Source organism: Corvus cornix, chromosome 6, assembly GCF_000738735.6.
Source record: "Corvus cornix cornix isolate S_Up_H32 chromosome 6, ASM73873v5, whole genome shotgun sequence".
NCBI classification, from domain to species: domain Eukaryota; kingdom Metazoa; phylum Chordata; class Aves; order Passeriformes; family Corvidae; genus Corvus; species Corvus cornix.
The window spans coordinates 36,061,948-36,081,296 of NC_046336.1; the positions used below are offsets into that span (position 1 = coordinate 36,061,948).

At 50.8% G+C, this 19,349-nt stretch overlaps 2 protein-coding genes and 1 long non-coding RNA gene across 7 annotated transcripts in view; 1 reads left to right on the forward strand and 2 right to left on the reverse strand.

Moving 5' to 3' along the window:
* Positions 1 to 438: 438 nt before the first annotated feature.
* On the reverse strand, positions 439 to 11,665 carry PLA2G12B (phospholipase A2 group XIIB). Of its 2 annotated transcripts, none has more exons than XM_010408614.4 (4): positions 11,338 to 11,665; positions 6,673 to 6,749; positions 5,333 to 5,498; positions 439 to 3,446 (listed from the first exon to the last, which is right to left on the reverse strand). In XM_010408614.4, exons 1-4 carry the CDS (start codon positions 11,570 to 11,572, stop codon positions 3,328 to 3,330), a joined length of 597 nt encoding a protein of 198 aa, XP_010406916.1. In that variant the 5' UTR covers positions 11,573 to 11,665; the 3' UTR covers positions 439 to 3,327. The 2 variants fall into 2 exon arrangements, with proteins under 2 accessions (XP_010406916.1, XP_019146916.1); XM_019291371.3 differs by having other exon boundaries at positions 6,661 to 6,749.
* Positions 11,666 to 11,814: 149 nt separating this feature from the next.
* Positions 11,815 to 17,209, forward strand: LOC104695052. The gene is made up of 3 exons (XR_752792.4): positions 11,815 to 12,697; positions 15,396 to 15,500; positions 15,831 to 17,209. It is a non-coding gene; the product is annotated as an uncharacterized LOC104695052 (long non-coding RNA).
* Positions 16,305 to 19,349, reverse strand: part of P4HA1 (prolyl 4-hydroxylase subunit alpha 1) — a 28,756-nt gene continuing 25,711 nt past the window's right edge. For all 4 annotated transcript variants that reach the window (XM_039553861.1, XM_039553859.1, XM_039553862.1 and 1 more), the window contains exon 15: positions 16,305 to 18,928. In XM_039553861.1, the coding sequence (XP_039409795.1) occupies positions 18,858 to 18,928 (71 nt within the window). In that variant the 3' untranslated portion in view covers positions 16,305 to 18,857. The remainder of the gene's footprint in view (positions 18,929 to 19,349) is intronic.

Genomic DNA, 19,349 nt, shown 5'->3' on the forward strand with positions numbered 1-19,349 from the left:
TCAGGAATCTTTTCGGGCTGTCATGCTCCTTCCAAAGGAAATGTTAATGGACATAATCGGCTCAGGCTCCTCTGGGCTTCATTGAGCTGTGTGGTAAAGGATTAGGGATGTGGGGTGAGAGGAAGGAAGCACAGCCAGCAGTGAAGGACAACGTAGGAGAGGCAGGGCTGGAGGATGAGAGGGGAAGGGTCCGTCTCCACCAGTGGCAGTGGCACTGCAGTGCATTCCCAAGGTTTTCTGCAAGAAGCTTCTCAGTGTGCAGCTCTATCCTGCGTGTTTGGACATCTGCTGGAAGCCCTCCAGCCTTCATCACCTGTGCTCTGCTTTGCTTGGAGCAGCCAAATTGCTGCAAAAGCTAAAATTTGCTGCTGCTCTCAAATGGAAGGGGAATCCATTTGAAGGCACCATTTAGAAGGGAGTCACAAATCACCTCAAACATTTCAGCCTATTTCACAGATTTATTTGTTCTGGCAAGTGAGATTCCAGTGAGGAATGAACATTTAATGGCTGAGAGTTTAATATTTTTTCTAAATAGCTTCATGGCTGCTTTTCCAATCTGGGAATATGTGTTAGTGTAAACAAAAATGTTTCTATGATGATAAGTGGGTATAAATGGAAAGACACTTTTCATGTGTTATCTAACCATATGTGAAAGAAAAAGGAAGGAAAAAGGCTTCTCCTAGGGTTGCTGTTCTGCTGATTCATGTCTGCACTAGGACCACAGGGGCAGTTTCCCACTGTCACTTCTTTGTTCAGGCAGCCTTTGCTAAATATATTTGTTTTGATAAAACAAGAGCTGGGAAATGAAATTAATTATCTGGTGCTTTCTGGAGAATCAACTGGTCTTGTTTGTCCATATGGAAGGGGGGATGCAGGGGGAGTGATGCAGGGAGAAGTTCCTTTCCTGGCTTATTTCAGTTATTATGCACATTATTTGCTTCTTTCTGACAAATTCATGTGCAGCAGCTTTTCCACTCTGCAGCTGAAAACAGTCCTGCCAATGCACTGTCAAGAGGAAGCCATGGGATGAGCAAAGTGTTGTCTTTGTGTCCAGAGCAGGGTGGAATTGAAGATGACCCAAGGTTTGTGCAACAGCCTGGAGAATCCTGTGATCAGCTGCTTCCGTGGCTGTACATCACTGGATAGCAGGAGTGGCACAGAGGGGAAGCAGTTTAGCAGTTTGGATGCAGTTTTACTGGAGCTCCTGCGCTGGTTTGCTCCCACTCAGGACTATCTGGTGGTTTGCTGGACTCACTGCCACCACTTGAAGGTTCAAATATTTCCTTGTAGAGCTGCTGGTGGGGTTTTTCAGATTACCACAGTGAAAAATGAACTTCTTCAGTATCTTGCCTGCTTGCAGCAGTCTGTAGGGTTTGGGGATGAATGGTGGTCTGGAAGCATGGAGAAATGAGGATTTATGTTAGAGATGTCTCCAGTGCATCAGTGACAGAGATTTTGTTCAGAGCCCTTTGATTTCTCCAGTGTATGTCATCACCTGCCAGCAGTTGCTTGGCTTTAATCTGATATCACTTGAACTGAAATAATTTAAGACATTTGCCATCCAGTCAGCTATCGAGCATAGACAATATAGCTATTTTCATTTATTTTTTGTCATTTAATCATAAGAGTACGTTCACATTTAAACTGGCCACGGGCACCATTTCACCAACAAAATACAAAGTTTGGGAAGTGTCTGGAATGAGGAATATTTCCTTCCCATCACTAACCAAAAATATGTGTTTCTTGGATAATCAAGGTTGTCTGTCCAGCCTCATGCTCCGAGAGAGCGGTGAGCCTTGGCAATGCAGCGTTCCCTCTCCAGTGGCATTAGCCTAGCTAGGAAAGGTTATTACATCTGATCAGTGTTGAAGTCCTCTGTGATGGAAAGCATCACAGTACACCCCACAGTCACTTCCATTTTCCTGCTCTGGGTACCGGTGGGCTCCTGTTGTTCCAGCCTGTTTGGGGCCAGCTGAACGTCTCATTGCTGTTTGCTGTAAGGCAAAGATGACGGGCAGGAGCAGGAACACATGGCTTAAATAATTTATCATTTTGTCGCATTTTAAACCCATTTAAACTGGAAGAAAAGCAACCAAGACAGACTCTTTCCACTCTTATTAAATCACCCTTTTGCAGCCTTAACTTCTCTGTGGCAGATGGAAGAACATATCCATAAATACGTTTGCAGGAGCCGCCGAAATATTTACGTGGCACGGCACACGCACACCCAGTAGCAGCTTCCTTCCAACAAGAAACCCAGCTGAAAGCTGTCTGCCAGTGTTCTGTGGAGATGAAATGCCATGTACCACTTTAAATTCTGGATTTGCATGCAACGAAAGCTCCCCAAAACAGATTGGGAGTATTAACCACGTTTTAGAAGGAATGGTGTTTGAGGCTGCTGATAGCAGCCCCACAGAGGTAGCACGTAAGTCCTGTCACCTGACAGATAAGCATACAGAATTTGGAATATCTCATCGAAGGCCACTGTGAGCTTCTTATTTCCCTCATGCAAGAGAACGGAGGTGGATACCCAGCCATTTTGTGTAAAAAGGGATCCTAAGGGTAAAGCTTTGTTAAATGGTATAGGAGAAAAGTAATTAAATAGAGGTGGATGACACTGGCAAAGAAAAGTGGCTTCCTCTCCTGAGGCTGGGGGAGAGGGCTGTGATTTCACATCTGATAAATGGTGGCCTTTGGTCCCAAATATCAATTATGTACCACAAACACCTGAAGCCCTTCTCCTTAACTCACATTTAACAAATCTCCAGATGTCTTAAATCAGTTTAGGATCCACCAAGTATTTAAATATGCAGGGCTGTCAGGCTGTGTAATGACAGGATGGAAAATGCCAGGGATGGGTGTGAGCAATGTCCTGAAAGCAAATTACCCCTCTTCAGTCTGTCACCAGTGGTGCAAAAATGTAAATAGCATATCCATGGACTGGGAATTTCACAGGGCTTGCAGAAACCTAATGCCTTCACTGCAAATTAGAGAGTTACAGGGTCGGGGGAGGTAATAGTGTGTATTCAAGGTGAGCCCCGTGTTTATAACCAGCACTGCATCCTGCTTGCCACTCCTGATCGGTCCATGGAGAGAACTGGCACCAGGTCCTGCCGGCTGGCGGACTTGGACAGGGGCGGTGGGGCTGTTGAGCTGCATCTGTGGTGGACAGCAGGCACGGCTGCTCTGTGTTCGCAGGCTGTCTCTGCTCTGCCCAGAGCTTGGCCCAGGTCCCCCATCCCGTGCTGGGCCCGAGGGCTGACAGGAGTCACTGTGCTGGGGAGGGGACGCTGGCAGCGGCTCCCGGAGACTGGCGGCTGCTCTTCCTCACAGTTCATCCCGCTCCTCCTCGCTGCAAATGCAGGCGCTCCTCTGGCTGTTCATGAAGGGCCGGCAGCCCAGGGTCCAGACGGCGTTGAACACCGTGTCTGCCATGGATTCGCAGGCTGTGGAGAAGGAGAGGATGGGCAGGTAAGGACAGGCACTCTGGGGTGGCTGAGGGCTGGGTGGGAGCACCCCAGCCCAAGCCCTGCACTGAGCTCCACGGTGTTTGCAATTGGAAGCGTGGGTTGTCGTCTTTTCTCTCTGGGAACTGCATTTTTATAAATCCTGAGATTCCCTTCTCTTTTCTCCCCAGGGTGGCAACTCATTTCTTTTTCCCCGAAACCCTTCCTTTCTTGCCTCTTTCAGGCCTTACTGGTTGATGGATCATCTGGGGCTCTGCAAACAGCCCTGTTTACCAAACAGATTTCCCAGGAGGCTTCTACATTACTCCTTCTCCTCTCAGTTTTGCCTATGGCCGCTATTAACCAACCTTTCTGTGCTCTTTTGGAAATTATGATGCCGGCTGCCAGCCAGCATGAAAAAATCCTACAACAGCTGACTACTAGCCCCTCCTCATCCCAAAACACAACCCTGAAATTGGTTGTCAGTAAATAAATAGGTTAATATTAGGTCTTTAGAGTTTATTTACTGGCACCAACACTGACTGCTGTATGCATAATGAAGTTGGGAAAGCCTTGCCTTTTGGGACTGTTTTCTCCTAGCTCAGCCTCTCCAAGCACCTCAGAGCTTCTGTTCCCTTAAGAGGCTGCTCAGTTGGCAGGCATTGGAGAGGCTGTGGTGAGTCAGTGGGAAAACCACTGGCAGATAAGATGGCAGATAAGAGCCAGGATGGCTGTGGAGGAGGACTGTGACAGGAGCTGCTCAGAGCAGCCCTGGGGACAGGGATCTGTTGAGCACAAGGCGAGGGGAGGATGGCTCAGAGGTTCACTGTGCCTCCTGCAGCAGCCAGGACAGAGATGCTGGAGGAATCTACTCCTACCTGGCAGAGGTGGCTTGGCTCAGCCCAGGAGTGAGGGCTCTGCTCCACCTCAACTCCCTAGGATCGAGGTGTGCTTTGCTGCTGCAGGCAGGAAGCAAAAAGGAACCATAAGAAAAAGTGGCAGGGGAAAATCTGAAGAGCTAGGAAGAAGTTGGCTGCATGAGGACCTGTGGATAAGGGTGACCATGAAAGACTGGCTGTGCTTAGCCTGTAGCACTTATATATCAGTCCACATCTTTGTTTCCTCTTGCTGGCCTGGGCACTCTTTCCATATATTTATCTGTGACTAGACAGGAAGGCATCTGCACTAGTACTGGTGTTGTGAGACTTCCCACATGTCCTAATCAGGCTGCACCTTTGGAAAACAAATGCATGTTTAAGGATACCTTAGAGCAGGGCATCAGCAGGGGTTACCAAAAAAGCTCTTCTCAGACTTGCAGGCTGAGGCTTTGAAAATTAGGCAAAACCAGAGTGGCACTTGAGCTGCTGGCACATCACTAGAGCTTCGTTAGCCCTTCTGAGCCATCCAGAGCTGCCTGCAGTGGCTCAGCCACCACCCAGCCTGGTGTGTCCCTGGTGCCATCATCATCTCTTATCTGTGACCAGATCCCTGAGAGCCCTGTCCCTGGCTCTCCCAGTTTTGTTGGCCCTTGGCCACGTACAGATTTCAGTGTGTGGCTCACTGGCCCTGGAAAGCTTTTTGGTGTCCCGTGAAGGTGTCTCAGCTGTCTGGGAGTGCATCCAAGTTTTGAAGGAATTGCTTCTAGTGTTGTTTGTGTTTTTTCACACATTGTAATGTTTTCTAAATGCAAATAACCATAGGTCTCCAGCCTTGGGACAGAAGTGTGTGGCAGAGAGGGCAGATCTCTGTGTTCTCACCCACCTATGACCCACCTGTGACAAGTGCAGGACAGATGTGCTGCTCCCCACTGCAGAGTTCTGCTTCTTTTTGCCCACACCCTCCCCCCCGTGCCTCCCTGCACAGGGAGTGTGAGGTGGGAAGCCTACCTTGCACCTTGGAGACGAAGCCCAGGCTGCGCTTGAGGTCGGAGCAGATGGAGTGGAGGCACCAGCGGAACTTGGCGTCGCAGCGGTATTTGTTGGCTCCACAGGTGTCATAACAAACGTCCAGCTGGTTACAGCACTTGGTCATGGCAGGGATGCCCAAGTCTAGCTGGGGAAAGAGAAAAGAAGTGTCCCTTGGCTGTGTCCTGGCCTCAGGCTCACGCAGCTGTGGCAGGGTGAGGTGCTGCAGAGCCCAGCCAGCTCCTTTCCAGAAGCTGTTCCTGATAGCTGGGGCAGCAGGAGGGCACATGTGCTGCTCCCTCACCATCTAAAGAAGGATGAGGGAGCAGCACAGCGGTGTCAGGGTGCAGGTTCAGCACAGGGTACATCACATTCTCTTCTCCTCTCTGTGCCCCAGGGAATCAGCATTTGGTAGAGAGGTGGGAAACAGCCCTCCATGACCATGTTCTAGTTTTCATTTGTCAGACCTCATCAGAGAGCTCCATGTCCTTGCCAACAGTGCTAAAGGCCCCTTTTCTCTTTCCTCTTTTTTCCCCACAACCTGACAAGGTCCTGCTTTTTGGCCTAATAAATATGCCATAAGTATTTTTAATGCCTATTTCTCAGAGACGCACTTGAGGCCAAGGACAAGCACAGTGTGGTATGGGGAGTTCTGCTCCTTTGGAGTAAACAGTAAGCTTAGCTAATAACCCTGGGTGTGATGGGGCAGAAGGCCTGTCTCCTGAAGAGACTGGACTTGTTAGCTTGTTATAAATTATTCCTCTTTTTGCCCTTCCTCATGTAAAATTTAGGAGATGAATTGTTCCTTCTTTGCACTCATGATTGCCTGAGTACAGAGGAGGCACCACAGAAATGCCCATAAGGTTTGCAATGAAATAGAGTTTCAGGAATTAAACCTAACAAGAAAAATGGGCTGCAAAGAGAGGGGTTGTCAGAGCAGGAATCTGCCTAATTGCTGCAGACTCCATGGGCAGCAATAATGCATGAGCTAAGTAGGAATCCCTGCTCTGAGAGCCTCCTGGGAGTGCTTTTCTTGGTGATTCCAATATGATTTCATTAATTGCCTTTAAGATAACAAGCAGGTGCAGAATTAAAGCTGGTGGGTTTAGTTCGGCGCTTGGCAGAGGCAAAAAGTGTGGGGAGAGGTGAAGGGGCAGGTGTGGTAAAGGGTCAGGTGTTGCTGTGAGCACATAGGTTATTGTCACTGAGCTGTCCAGCACAGCTCAGCCTTCTGCTTCCCCAGAATGATCCGCTGGCGATGTGAGGAGAGAGCCGCATCCTTTGGGAATGCTGGCTGGGACAGTACATACACTTCCAGGTACCTTGAGCCCCAGGAAATGGGAGCTACAGCCGTTGGGTTCTTGGGGCTTGTAGTGAGGCCGTGGCATTGGAGCCTTCCCTGGGAAAGAAAGGACAGGACAAGTGTTAGGAAAGCTGATCTTCCCAAGACTAGGTCCAAACAGCAAGGAGTGACAGGCAGCTCCCCCTTGGTCTGCAGCCCCAAACACTACTGGGTACAGGACATCAAGGGGTTTTCTTTACATCCTCAGTTCATTCTTGGACTGTTGGTGTGCTAGGCCTTGCATGTCTGATCTTGCTCTGAGTAGGTCTTCTTGGTCCATTTTCTGCCCGTGGTGATGCACTGCCATGTTTTGCAAATCATTTCTATGCCTTTGATCTCTGCACCTTCCTCACTCTGCTTCTTAATATGCATAAAGGAGCAAGAACTCCCTCTGTGAATAATTATTTACCCAGTGTAGGCAGACTCCAGCTAACAGCCAGCTCTTACAGTACCCTCAGCAGCATTTTAATCTGATTTTTGTAGGGGAGCCTGGGCAGTGCCTGACCACCCTCTGGGGGAAGAACCTTTTCCTGGTATCCAACCTAAGCCCACCCTGACACAGCTCCAGCCGCTCCCTGGGTCCTGTCCCTGCTCTGCGAAAACATAAACTGTGAATGCTCCAACAAAAACACGTGTGAGCTGAGCCTTCTGAAGCCCATCACATCAAGGGTTAAGTTTCTGCTTCCCTGAGCACTGCTGGAGAATTTATATAGACATAAAATGGATCTAATTCAGCCCTTCAGGCAGGGTTGGGTTCTTTTAAACTTCATTTCCCCTTTTTGCTTCTTGTCAGCACCAGGAATTATTTAAGGCGCTTTCCCCATTTTTCTGTTGAGGTACCTAAAACGCCAGTGGTTAATCCAACCATAAATCTGCTGTGCCCTTGGGAAGGCCCTACAGCCAAATGCCCCAGAAGGACTTCGGTAGGAGTGTTCCCAGCACCTCTCAATTAAACTTTGCCAGAGCTGTTTCGCTTAAATAACAGATTTGCTACAAATAAATAACAAACTGAAATCCTGACTGGCTGTGAGATGCCAGCAGGCAATTTTCCCTTTCCAAAAGAGCCTCGTTGGTTTTTTGGAAGGGAGTGGGAACTAGGACTCAGAATTCAAATGTTCCTGAACTGGTGCAGGAGGCAGAGGAAAGTTCAAAATCCACTGTGGGTTTTGCAGGGTGGAGTTAAATTTGAGTGAATTGCTTGGGATATTGATGGTAAATTTTGTTCCTGCAGCACACTGACAGTTAATGGGATAAGTTGGGAAGTCTGAGTAGGAGTGAGACTTCTTGGGGATGTGGAGATCATAGAACCATAGAATGGTTTGGGCTGGAAGGGACGTTTAAGATCATCCCGTTGCAATCTCCATTATCTAGTTCTAAGCCAAAGATAGCTGTGTTTCCAGATCTTCAATCAAGCCAAAGTCACAGCTATTATAATGTTTTAGAGAGTTGTCCTGAGGAAAAAACCCCTCACGTGGGAATTGTGCTGATCCACAAAACATCACACTGCCTTCAGGATAAGCCCTTGTAGGAAACCTGTCCCCTCCTCCCTGCAAAAAAAAGAGAGCTTTAAAATTTGTAAAGTGCCCCTTGGTACTCTTTCTCAGCTAGCTCAAGTCCAAGACACCACAACTAACCTCTCTCCCACATCTTGTTTTCTAGTTAGCAGGGAAACAAAACCAAAACAGGAATACCAGGTGTTCCTGCCTCTCTACGAGCACCACTCAGTGCTCCTGTTATCATTTATTGCTTGCCCATCCTGGCCATCCAGGCAAGAAGATAAGATTTCAGGGCACTGCCTTGTTGGCACAGCCCTAGAACTGAAGTTGAGTTTCCCTGATGCATTTGAATGCCTCCAGGCTGTTGTAGCTGTTCCAGGAGGCTGGAAAGCAGCCAGCTGGCTGGAACAGCTGCCAGCCATGCAGGAGGCCTCAGGCACTGCAGTGCTGGGACATTGGCAGCGGGAGGTGAGTGTATTCTGGGTGAATGGATGGTCTCGGGGTTCCTTGCACTTTTGGGTGGTCCACTGTTGTTTGTGTGCCCCAGACAGGCTTTGGGGAGAGGTGCCTGCACATACCCAGCCTTTCAGTGCCCTGTTGGAGAGCCTGGCTCTGGAGGCTCTTTTCCCACAGCCTGCAGGTGCCCCCTCATCTTAAGCCCTTTCAGGACAAATCCTGAGCAAAGCAGTGAAGTCCTGCCTGGCCAGGAGGAAGCTATGAGGGCTTCACTCTCAGCTCAGGCTGTTTGTTTCTCCTGAGATGCCCAGTGAGACTTTGTAAGCAGGAGGATATTTGTCAGTAAATGCTAGTGTAACCCTAACGTCCTGATTTAAGGGAGTTATCCATCAAGTTGGTTGTTTTCAGACCTCAGTAGCTGCTGAAAAATCAGGAGAGTCTTACAGCTGGAACAGCCAAGTGCCATGTGCTCAGCTGAAGATGAATGTGGCAATCACAGGTGAGTCCTGACCTTTACCGTGGCAAAGCTGTTATTGGTATCTCTTGGCTGAAATGAAAGTAAGCAGAAGGAATAATTTTTGCTTCATGCCTGGGAAAAAAGCAATCAGGCCCTGATTCAGCACAAAGATGGTTTGTGTTCATCCTTCCAAGCACAGACTGGATCTCACTGTTTTGGGATCATCCCAGCATCCTCTCTACTCGCAGTTTGCAATGTCTGTGCCAGAGATTAGCAAAGACAAAGGGTCCTGGAAGGGTCCAGCAAGACCCTTGGAGCCACGTGGGCAGCATTTCAGTAGTTTCCTCCTTCAGCCAGTGATTAATGAGTTGTTCAGCAGAGGATGAGGACTGGGCTAACAATATGCTTGTTTTCCTTTCCTAGGTGAAGCACTTCTCCAGTAAGATGCAGGATGCTCCTGGGGTGTGAGCAGGGATTTGTGCTGCTCTCTGGAGATGCTTTTCACAAGGACAGGCAGGGAGAGCCCTCTGGATGTGTCCAAAGGCAGTAACTTCTGCAGGATTTGGTGAGTCCTGAGGCTCCCTGAAACCAGCTCTGAGTATCAGCATTACCTCAGGCACACTGCAGTCCCAGCCACGTTTTTCCCACTGCCAGGGGTTTCGGTTTCTACATTAAGAAGGGCACGTCCCTCTCTGCTCTGAATCTGGAGCATGGTGTGGACCTTGTTGCTGTGGGGTTTGGGGGGGCCACCTCTTCCAGGCACTGGGGACACACATGGCCCTCCTGAGCTGCTGCAGAGAGGATTGAGGGACCAGGAGCACTGTGGGGCTGTGGTGATGGGCTGAGGTACCTGGCTCCCTCCATCCCATGGGGCTGAGGTTCCTGACTTGCTGCTCCCTGTTTGCTCTTAGAGTGGGGCCTGGGGAGCAGAGCTGGCAGGAGAGGGAGGCCACATTAGATGGATATCAGGGAAAGGTTTTTCACCCAGAGGGTGGTTGAGCACTGGAAGCACTTCTAGGCTCTTCAGGGCAGTGGTCCCATGACTACCAGAGCTCCAGGAGCGTTTGGACAACATTCTCAGGCACAGACTCTTGGGATGTCCTGTACAGGGCCAGGAGTTGGACTCAATGATCCTGATGGGTCCCTTCCAACTCAGCCTCTTCTATGATTCTATGACATTATTTATGAAACAAAAGAAAAAACACAGTAACTTTCAGACTCGCTTTAACCTTTCTATGGCCCCTCTGCCCCTGGCAGGGAGCTCAGGTCCCAGTCCTGCAGCATCTGTTTGTCCCAGGGCCCTGGGAAGAGCAGGAGGTCCATGGGATCCATACAGACTGAGACAAAGTCAGTGGGGTCTCCGCAAAGCATTGAGTCTGTCTGCAAAAAACAATGCTCCGGGGAGGAGAGGGGTTGAAATTCCTCTGCTCACAAGCATCTTTCCCAGGTGGTCACTAGGGGTGTGGGCTAAGCTGTGGGGAAAGGGGCTGACAGGCAGCTGTGGATGGGCAGGCTGAGGTGACAGAACACTGCTGTGGGACAGTTGTAGGAGGCTGAGGAGAGGGTACAGTCTTTGGGAAAACTCCTGGCTGGTTCCCAAGCAGGTTGTTTCCACAGGTACCCTGGTGATGGCCAGTGCTGCCCCTGTCACCCCACAGACCTGCAGCTCTGTGCACCCCGTGCCCTGCCCTCCCTGGGATGTCACCCCCTTCATCCTGCCCCCAGGACAAACCAAACTTTTCCTTTTTGGTAAATCACTCTGCAGTCCAAAGCAAGCAGGGCTGCCTCGTTCTGCCTTGAGTACTAAAGGTTCCTCCCGCTGACATCTGGTTCGCCTCCCTGTTATCTCTCGTCCTCCAGCCCAGGCATTGGCCAGCTCACAACTGCTGAATAAGGACACTCCGAAGGTTGCTGAGATTAGGGCTGCTGGCTCAGCCTCCCCTCCCTGTCCTGTCCCAGGCTCCAGGCAGCTGGACAGCCCGGGTCCCTGTGTGCCCTTCCAGGAAAGCCTGCGTCCTCTCCGGTTGTCCCTGTGCATGCAGCACAGCGCCTTCGAGACCGGGCTGTTCTTGGCGGAGAGGGAGATGGGGGTTCAGTGTCCCTGTGCTGGCACTGGCAGAGAAGCTGTGACTGTGACTCCTGGGCAGGAGGAGCTGGCCGTGGCCACAGGGAAGGAGAGGGAAAGAGGGGAAAGGGCAAGGAGAGAGGAGCAGCAGCAGCAGCGAGGTTCACTTACCATATCGACATCGGTACTGACAGACTCCATTTTTTCCCCCAAGCAGTTCCAAGAAGGAGTCGAAGTAGCTGTTCACCGCTTCAAAGCCGTCCCGGATGGTCTCGATGCCCCAGTCGGAATAGGATGACTCTGCCTGGGAGTCCTGGTGGCCGGTGCTGTCCTGTGCTGCCTCCTCGGTGCACTGCCCCAAGCCCAGGGTCAGGCACAGAAGCGCTGCCTCCAGCAGCAGCCGCATGCTGCAGTCCCGATCCCGGAGCCCCGGGCAGGGAGCAGCGGGAATGGGCTGCGTGTGTAGGAGGCACTGAGCTCCCCTCTGCCTGGACTTTAAACGCTGCCCAGGGAGCCGGCGTGAGGTCACCGCAGCCGGGGTGCAAAGTGCAGCGCCGAGATCCGGACCGCGTTCACCTGCCGGAGCTGGGAGTTCGCACAGTCCCGCGGGGACAGCCTCAGTCCCCCCGGCACCGGGGCTGCAGCTCCCCAAAAGGGACCTCTCCCTGCATGGGCCACCTCACTCCCTCCCCAGCCTGGTGGGAGATGAAAAAAATTCCTGCTGCTCAGGCAGCCTGAAGAGCACCCCTTGCCCTTTCCCCAGGCCTCCTGGGCACACGGGGGTGGGATGAGACCTTCACCCAGCCTAGCTGCTGGGTATATTGCTCCTAGCAAATCCCATGGGCCCTCGGAGGGGTTGATCCAGCAGCTTGGAGTAGTTTGGGGTTACAAACACTGCATTCAGGGTAATTCCTTGGCATCACCTCCAGTTCTAGGATCGATGTTGTAGATGAATACTTGCCTTTGATGTGGCTGCTGAGGGCTGATGTTATATGGCTGGTTGTTACAGCTCCTATGTAATGTAAATTAAACATGTAGCACAGGTGAGCCAGAAGGAAAGGTTGGCACTGAAATCTGAGCCAGGGGATGGGTTGTGGGCAGCTGCAGGTCTTGGCTCTGGAGTGGGACAGGCCTGCCAGGACCCAGGGGCCTGCTCAGCTGGTGGAGGGTTCAAAGTTGCGCATTAAAAAGAAAGCAACCAAATGAACATCCACAGCAAAAGACAAAGCAAACCACTCACAGAGAATAGAGAAGGGAAATGGTGTGGGAAGGTTCTGGCTGCTCTTAGAAAGCTTTTCAGATGTGCTCCAGCACAGCAATGCCTCTCAGGAGGAGCTGGGCTGCAGGCATTTTAAATATATGCCAAACACAAATGCAAGTTCTGGCATTTTATTGTTTTGCAGGAGATTCAGCCCTGCTGTGTTGCTGCTTCTGGAGGGCCAGAGCTCCATGGCACTGCCTGTGTCTCTGCACATGGCCCTGGGTGACAAACTCCAGACATGGGACAGCCAAGTCTTGGTTTCTTAGGCAGGTGAGTCAGAGAAGTGGGGAAGGGAGCAAACAAGCTGGTTAGTCCCTCTCCTGGGAAATGGTGTGGAGCCAGAAGCAGCTGCTGCCTGCTTGTTCCATCTGCTCTGAGGCCCATGGCTGCCAGGGCGGAGTTATGGGTGAGGGGATGTTTGGGAATGCAGGAGGTCCCAGGGGAACTTCAAACCAGCTTTGCCTTTGGGAAGATAAACCCAGGTATAGAGAACCCTGGAATGTCTGTGTCACCCCTGGCACACAGCAGAGGGGGCGCTGAGGAAGTGAGGATTTCCCTGCAGGAGCACTGGAGAGCTCGGGCCTCTCCTACTGTTCAGATCATGCTGGGGATTGGTCTGTCAGACGTGGGTGGAAATGGTCCCCGGAGTCTGTTGTCAGGGAGCCCCAGTGCAGGGAAAATTGGATTCAAGAGTCCCATGCTGTGTCTTGCAGTGAGCGGAGCCCTTGATGTCTCTGCTGGTTCAATCCCTGCCCCGCCTGACACTCCAGTTTGCAGTCCCAGTGCTCCCAGCCTTTGCCAACAGCCTGGCAGAAATTAATGTAAAAAAGAGCAAAACAGCTATTCGAGAATAGCTTGGAAATGTGTAAGAGCCTCTGGGTGTCTGTGTGCGGTGTCCTGCTTTTGTGGTGGAGCCTTTTAGGGTTGCTCTAGAGGCAATTCCAGAACACAGCTTTCTTTGTCATCCTCGGGCCCTGGTGACTGATCCGTGTGCTGCTGAAGGCGAACAGAGAGGGAGAAAATGCTGGCAGGACTGCAGAGGTTGCAAACCACAGGGAATGTGGGAATGTGGCGTGAGCAGGACATGCAGCCTGGAGCGAGTGGCTCTGGAGCCCAGGCCGTTTGCAAAATCAATTGGAATTAGGAAAGCCGAACAGGGTGGGGAGGGAGCAGCTGGCAGAGAGCAGAGAGCCTGGGTAAAGAGGAGTCAGAAACTTTCCTGCTAGTTTGTCACTGGTCCCGAAGCAAAGGTTTGTGAATAAAAAGCAGTTTAACTGCTTTTCCAAAACGTGGCAGCCCCTTCGCCCTGCCTGGGGGATGAGCCGCTCTCCTTCCTTCCTCCTGCTTCCTTCTTTCCCTCCCCAAGCCAGTCTCCTGGGAGGTTTTCAGTCCAGCTGCAAATAGCTTGGTTGCACCCAGACTTCAAGATCTGAAGACCAGGAAAAATGTCGGATTGGGTGAAAGCAACCTCCAGAGTTCCCTCGGGGAGTGGCTCCGCAGCTGCAGCAGTGAGGAACTCCCCGGCTGTGGATGTGCACAGTGGGACCCTGCAGGCTGTCTGGCCTCGCTTTGACCCACTGCAGTTACAAATACCCCTTCCCTGGGCCAGCTCTGAAGATTTAAAGGGATGCAGATGCTTTTTGCTACGGTGGTGAACTCTGACAACTGGTTTCTGAACCTGCTCCTGACCTCGGGATAGGCAGCTCCTGACTCGGTGCATTCATTTCTGCCTCCGTAATGCTTAAATATAGCGCAGCCCCGGGCCGTGGTGAGTCACACATTCCCAGGGACACTGTCAGGCTGTTGGCAGCGTTCCCGGCTTGGGAGGGAGAGGTGGCTACACCCGTCCTGTCTGCTCCTGTGGCCCCCGCGCCTGTGGGAATGAGCCCCGTCCCCGACGGAGCTGGAAAATCCCTCTTGGCTCCGCATCAGGAGCCAAGCTCCGGCTCCTGTGGGGCATTCCTCATTCCGAGCACACTCCCTACGTCGTGACTGTGCCAGGATCCTTCCCGTGGCATTCTGCTGGGGAGGACTTGGGAGAAAGGGATGGGAGCCCCTTTTCCATGGGCTTTGGCTGGCTCGGGGAGTTGCTGGTCGGTGTTTAGCAGGGGGAAGGGGCAGCTGGTGGTTCAGGTTAGTGGGCGATCCGTGGCTGCTTCAGAGCCCGCTTTGGGAGCCAGGTGAGTCACTGATTACGGGAACGAGAACTGCGGGTCGATGATGAAATCCCCGAGTCCCTCCGAGCCAGGTCAGAGTCCAGCAGCCAGGGAGGGTGGGCGGGGGTGGTTAAAGACCCCCTCCCTCCTGGGGGCCGAGCTCAGGTGTGTGGGCAGGTCCCTACAGCCTTGTGCTGCCCCCCTGCAGGAGAGCGTTCTGCCCCTGTGCTCAGGTGAGACCCCACCTGCAGAGCTGCCCCAGCCCTGGGGCCCAGCACAGGGAGGGCCTGGAGCTGCTGGAGAGAGTCCAGAGGAGGCTCCAGGATGAGCAGAGGGATGGAGCAGCTCTGCTGGGAGGAAAGGCTGGGAGAGCTGGGATTGTTCAGCCTAGAAGAGAGAAAACTCTGTGGAGACCTCAGAGCCCCTTCCAGGGCCTAAAGGGGCTCCAGGAGAGCTGGAGAGGGACTTTGGACAAGGGTCTGGAATGACAGGACACAGGGAATGGCTTCCCAGTGCCAGAGGGCAGGGATAGATGGGATATTGGGAAGGAATTGTTCCTTGGGAGGGTGGGGTGCCCCTGGATCCCTGAAGTGTCCAAGGCCAGGCTAGATGGGGCTTGGAGTGATAGTGGAAGGTGTCCCTTGCCCATGGCAGGGGGTTGGAACTGGATGAGTTTTAAGTACCTTCCAACCCAAACTATTCTGGGTTCTATGATCCTGTCAGACCCGAATTTCCTTCCTCTTTATCTTATTCCTGCCCTGTGACATTCACAGGCCTTTTTCCCTATCTCTGACCTTATCCTGCCTTTTCAGCTGCAGCTGCTGTGGGCCTTACCCTTGCTGGGTTCCTCCCATGGTGGTGACCCCCCATGGTCCTGCTCCAGGTGCAGCTGTGCCAGAAGAGCCCCAGGGACCCAGGTAGGATGGTGGGAAGTCACTGGTTGCAGTAGGCCAGGGCTGATCCAGAGCCCTTTCCTTCCCCCAAGACGCATCCTGGCAGGGGCAGGGCAGCAGCTCAGCAGCACAGGGTGGCTGGGGATGGAACCCAATCACCTTTCCAAAACAAAACAACGCTGGTGCACTTTAGGCTGATTTCCTATGCCACAGCTGCCCAATGTGTGAGCACATGAGCAGTGTCCCGGGGCAGCTCCCTACCTGCAAGCCAAGTGCTCCACGGGCAGCACACGGCTCCGTCCCACAGGCAAAAGGGTCAAGGCCTCTCACCAGCCCTTGCTGTGTTTTGTGCAGGTTCCTGATGACCAGAACTAAGCATGAGCTCCACTGCTCTGCGGGGGTGAAGCTCAGGAATGGCTGTGGGTTTTGGTTATGGAGGAGGCCAGCCTGACCTTCCCACATGTGAGTTTATTGTGCTGTTGGAGTCTCTGGTGCTTTCCTCCCTTCACTAGAACCATTCCAGGATCAGTGGTTGGTTGACCTTCTGGCTTCAGGAAATAGGTATGTCACCCCTGGAAAAGGGACACTCAGCAGCTGACCCTGCTTTCAGCCCAGCATGATCTGCCCTCCCCTCTTGCAGTCCTTTAGGGCTGTGTGTTCCCAACAGAGACACAAAGTTTAGTGTTGAACAGGAATTTGGAGTAGGAGCAGCTCCTGCACCTGCCCACTGAGATGGTGCAGGGAAACAAAGGAGCTTAGTTTCCACAAATGGTGATAAAACTTTGTGTGATCAGATTTATAGCAGCCACATACGAGGAGAGTTGGATGTGGAGGATTTCTCACTGCTACTGGCAGTGGCTTTTATTTTAAGCCTGTTCACTTTTTTTTTAAAACATTAAAAATTTTATTACAAAAAATGTAACAGTAAGGCAATTTCTCAGTTGTCAGTCACTGTGAGCCCAGACAGTTTTCAATCATGTTTAATACAAAACTAGATTCACACAGGAGCCACGCCAGGGATCCAAAAGCCCTTTGAGAAATGATGGGGGTAAGGCAGAAGCAGCAGCACCAGTGTAATCCCTTACACAGTCAGCGTTGGAGGCATGGACACCACTGCAGTGGAGGAAACAGGGACTGTCTGCAGTTTGAAAATCTAAGCCAACCCTACTGCCATCACCTGAAACATTCCTGATATGCCTCAGCAGACTCAAGGTTTAATTTTGAGGGATTTTTTTTTTCCCCTTTAACCAAGTGAAATTTTCTACTGTCACAAGTAGAAAATTCTTTCCTGAAGAATTATCTGTGAGTGGTTCACTGCTTTAAGAAGTCGTGCACCAGAACATTTGTACTCCCCAAGCAATGCCTGAGACTGATGCTGTTTAATACTGGAAATACTCACTGGCATTGAGGTGAGGGAGGGAACTGCTGACCAAAATTCCCCATCTCTGGCTTTTTTTTCGTCCTTTGGTGATTGTTGAATAGAGTTGGGACAGCAAGAGCAAATGCTTTCCACACCTGTTCCTGATGGCAGTACAGGGATTTTGCTTTGTGCTCCTTTACAAGGTAGGACTGGCATTTATGGATGCCCCACACTGTTCACAGGACCCTTGTACTTGCAGGGAGGGGGTGGGAGTTACCTGCAGCCATAGTTACCTTTTTGGAACTTTACAAACTAGAAGAGAGGGGAAAGAGAAAAGAGAGAACCATGGAGAGGAACAGAGCCCAATGAAAAAGTGAGAAAACTCAGGTAGGCACAAATGTTAGGGGTTTGGGGTTTTTTAAATTATTACAATTTAGTGCTCAAAGATCAGCTCTGCTAACCCCGTTCTGGGGTGAATTTATTTAGATCAGCTCCTGCTCTCGGTAAGGGAGCAGTACAGATGTGAGGGGGGGGACTGTGCACTTTGTGTTCTCAAGTTATGGATGGACCTTGTTTTCCAGCTGCCAAAAGCCAGGCAGAATTCAGGAAGGTGCAGGGCTAGGGATGGGCAGTTCTGTGGGTCCCACTGCTACCAGGCTCAGTAGAAATTTAACAATCTGTTTTCCAGCAAAGACTTTTTAAAGTGTCTTCTAAAAGTATGCAGTTCCTCCAACTATAGTACCTTAAACTGCATTCCCAGTATTCCAGAGGTATTTCTAGCACGTTTAACAATAGGTTTTGTACATTTTGGCTCAATTGCCAAGATTTTATTGAGGCAGAAAATCCAATTAACCAAAATTGGAATTTTTCCTTGGTAAAGACTTCAGGCTTGACCCCTAAATCAGTAAAATCATCATCATCCAGAAAACTGAACTGTTTTGGTAGAGGCAGGTGCAGCACCCTTTGATTTTTGTCCTCATGCTATTGAGATATTTGGATATTCTGCTAAAAATCCTGCTGTGGAAAGGAAAGGGTTCAGGAAAGTGAGCCTGCATCTAAGAAAGGTTCAGGACTATAAATAGGCTGAGAGTTTCTCCTGAAACCTCGAGAGCTGGGAGAAGGACGAGGGGTGGGGAGCATTCTGTGAGGACTCTGTGTTACCTCAGCACCTGAAGTCTCAGAACCAATTTGAAATTCTAGTGTCCTAAGGCACAACAATTTTGATTAATGACGAGGGGAACATCCCCGTCCCCACTGCCTGAGAAGCAGAGGGAAGAGCTGGCTGCCAGGACAGAACAAAAGCAGCATTTGTTCGTGTGGACAAACATTGCAGAAGTGGAGGGAAGATGGGCTGTGGGTGTTCCCAGGCCGCTCTGACGCTGTGGAAGCATCCTGGCTCTGCCTGTGGAGCTGCTGGCTCATGTGGTCAAGCTTAAGAGCCAAATTCTCCACAGAGGCCGTGAAGGAAGAAAAGTTTAAGAAGTGGGGCTTTTGTGGAAGTGGAACAGCAGGCTAAAACATGGTAATAACCTGTTTTCCAGAGAAAAAATAAAACATGCCCGCAGTGGTCAGGCACTCTAGGAGAGCAAAGAGTCGAGTGTCTGGGAATTGAGGAATAGGAATGGGTTTAATTCAGCATTCCTTAGAAAGGAGCCCTCCCAGGGAATCATCCTGCCCTAAGGCTGGCAGGGGTGAGGAGGACTCCGGACAACCCGTGGCTGCCCACACTGCTCAGAGGGATGATGGTGACAGGAACACCACACACAACACCACTGTAAGTTGTGGCCCTCGTCTGTATTTTGTCCTTTTTTTTTTTTCCAGTAACACTCGTCAGCCTCAGTATTTTCTGTCGGTAAGACCTGGGGGGGATTTGGAGGGAACTAAAAGCACGTTTGTCCTGTCCACAGCTGACACAGCGGCGTGGGTGGGGATGGACCTGTAGTGGAGTGTTTGTTAGTCAGTTGTAAACTGCCAGCTGTGTGCATTTCACACACACTGAGTACTCTAGAGGCCAGGCTGCGTCATTCCAGCTCCGATAACGTGCACGGCCGTCGGAATTCCTGTCCCCGCTCGTGGAGCCATTTATTGGATACTGCAAAGACACAAAGGTACTGGGTCACTGCACCTGGTCAGCTCCTCCTCTACTGAACCTAAATATGCTCTAGGCCAGCTTTTGGTTAAGCACAGGATTATCTTAATTTTCTGATGGTTTTTAATCACAGAACTGGGGTTGGAAGGGGCCTTAAAAGACTTTCTCATTCCAACCCCACTGCTATGCACTAATGCGTGAAGTTGGTCTAATAAAAAAAACCAAACAACAAAGCAACAAAAAACCTTCCAGTATGGCTGCAAAGCTACAAAAAGATTCTTAAAGTAGATACAATATTACATTTACTTTATACATGTAATGAATGGAATATATTTAACATACAGAGAGATACGAGGTAGATAAAGTAAATTAAATAGATTTCTTTACAAAGAACTTAATTTCTGAAGTCCAGAGGAAAAAGAAA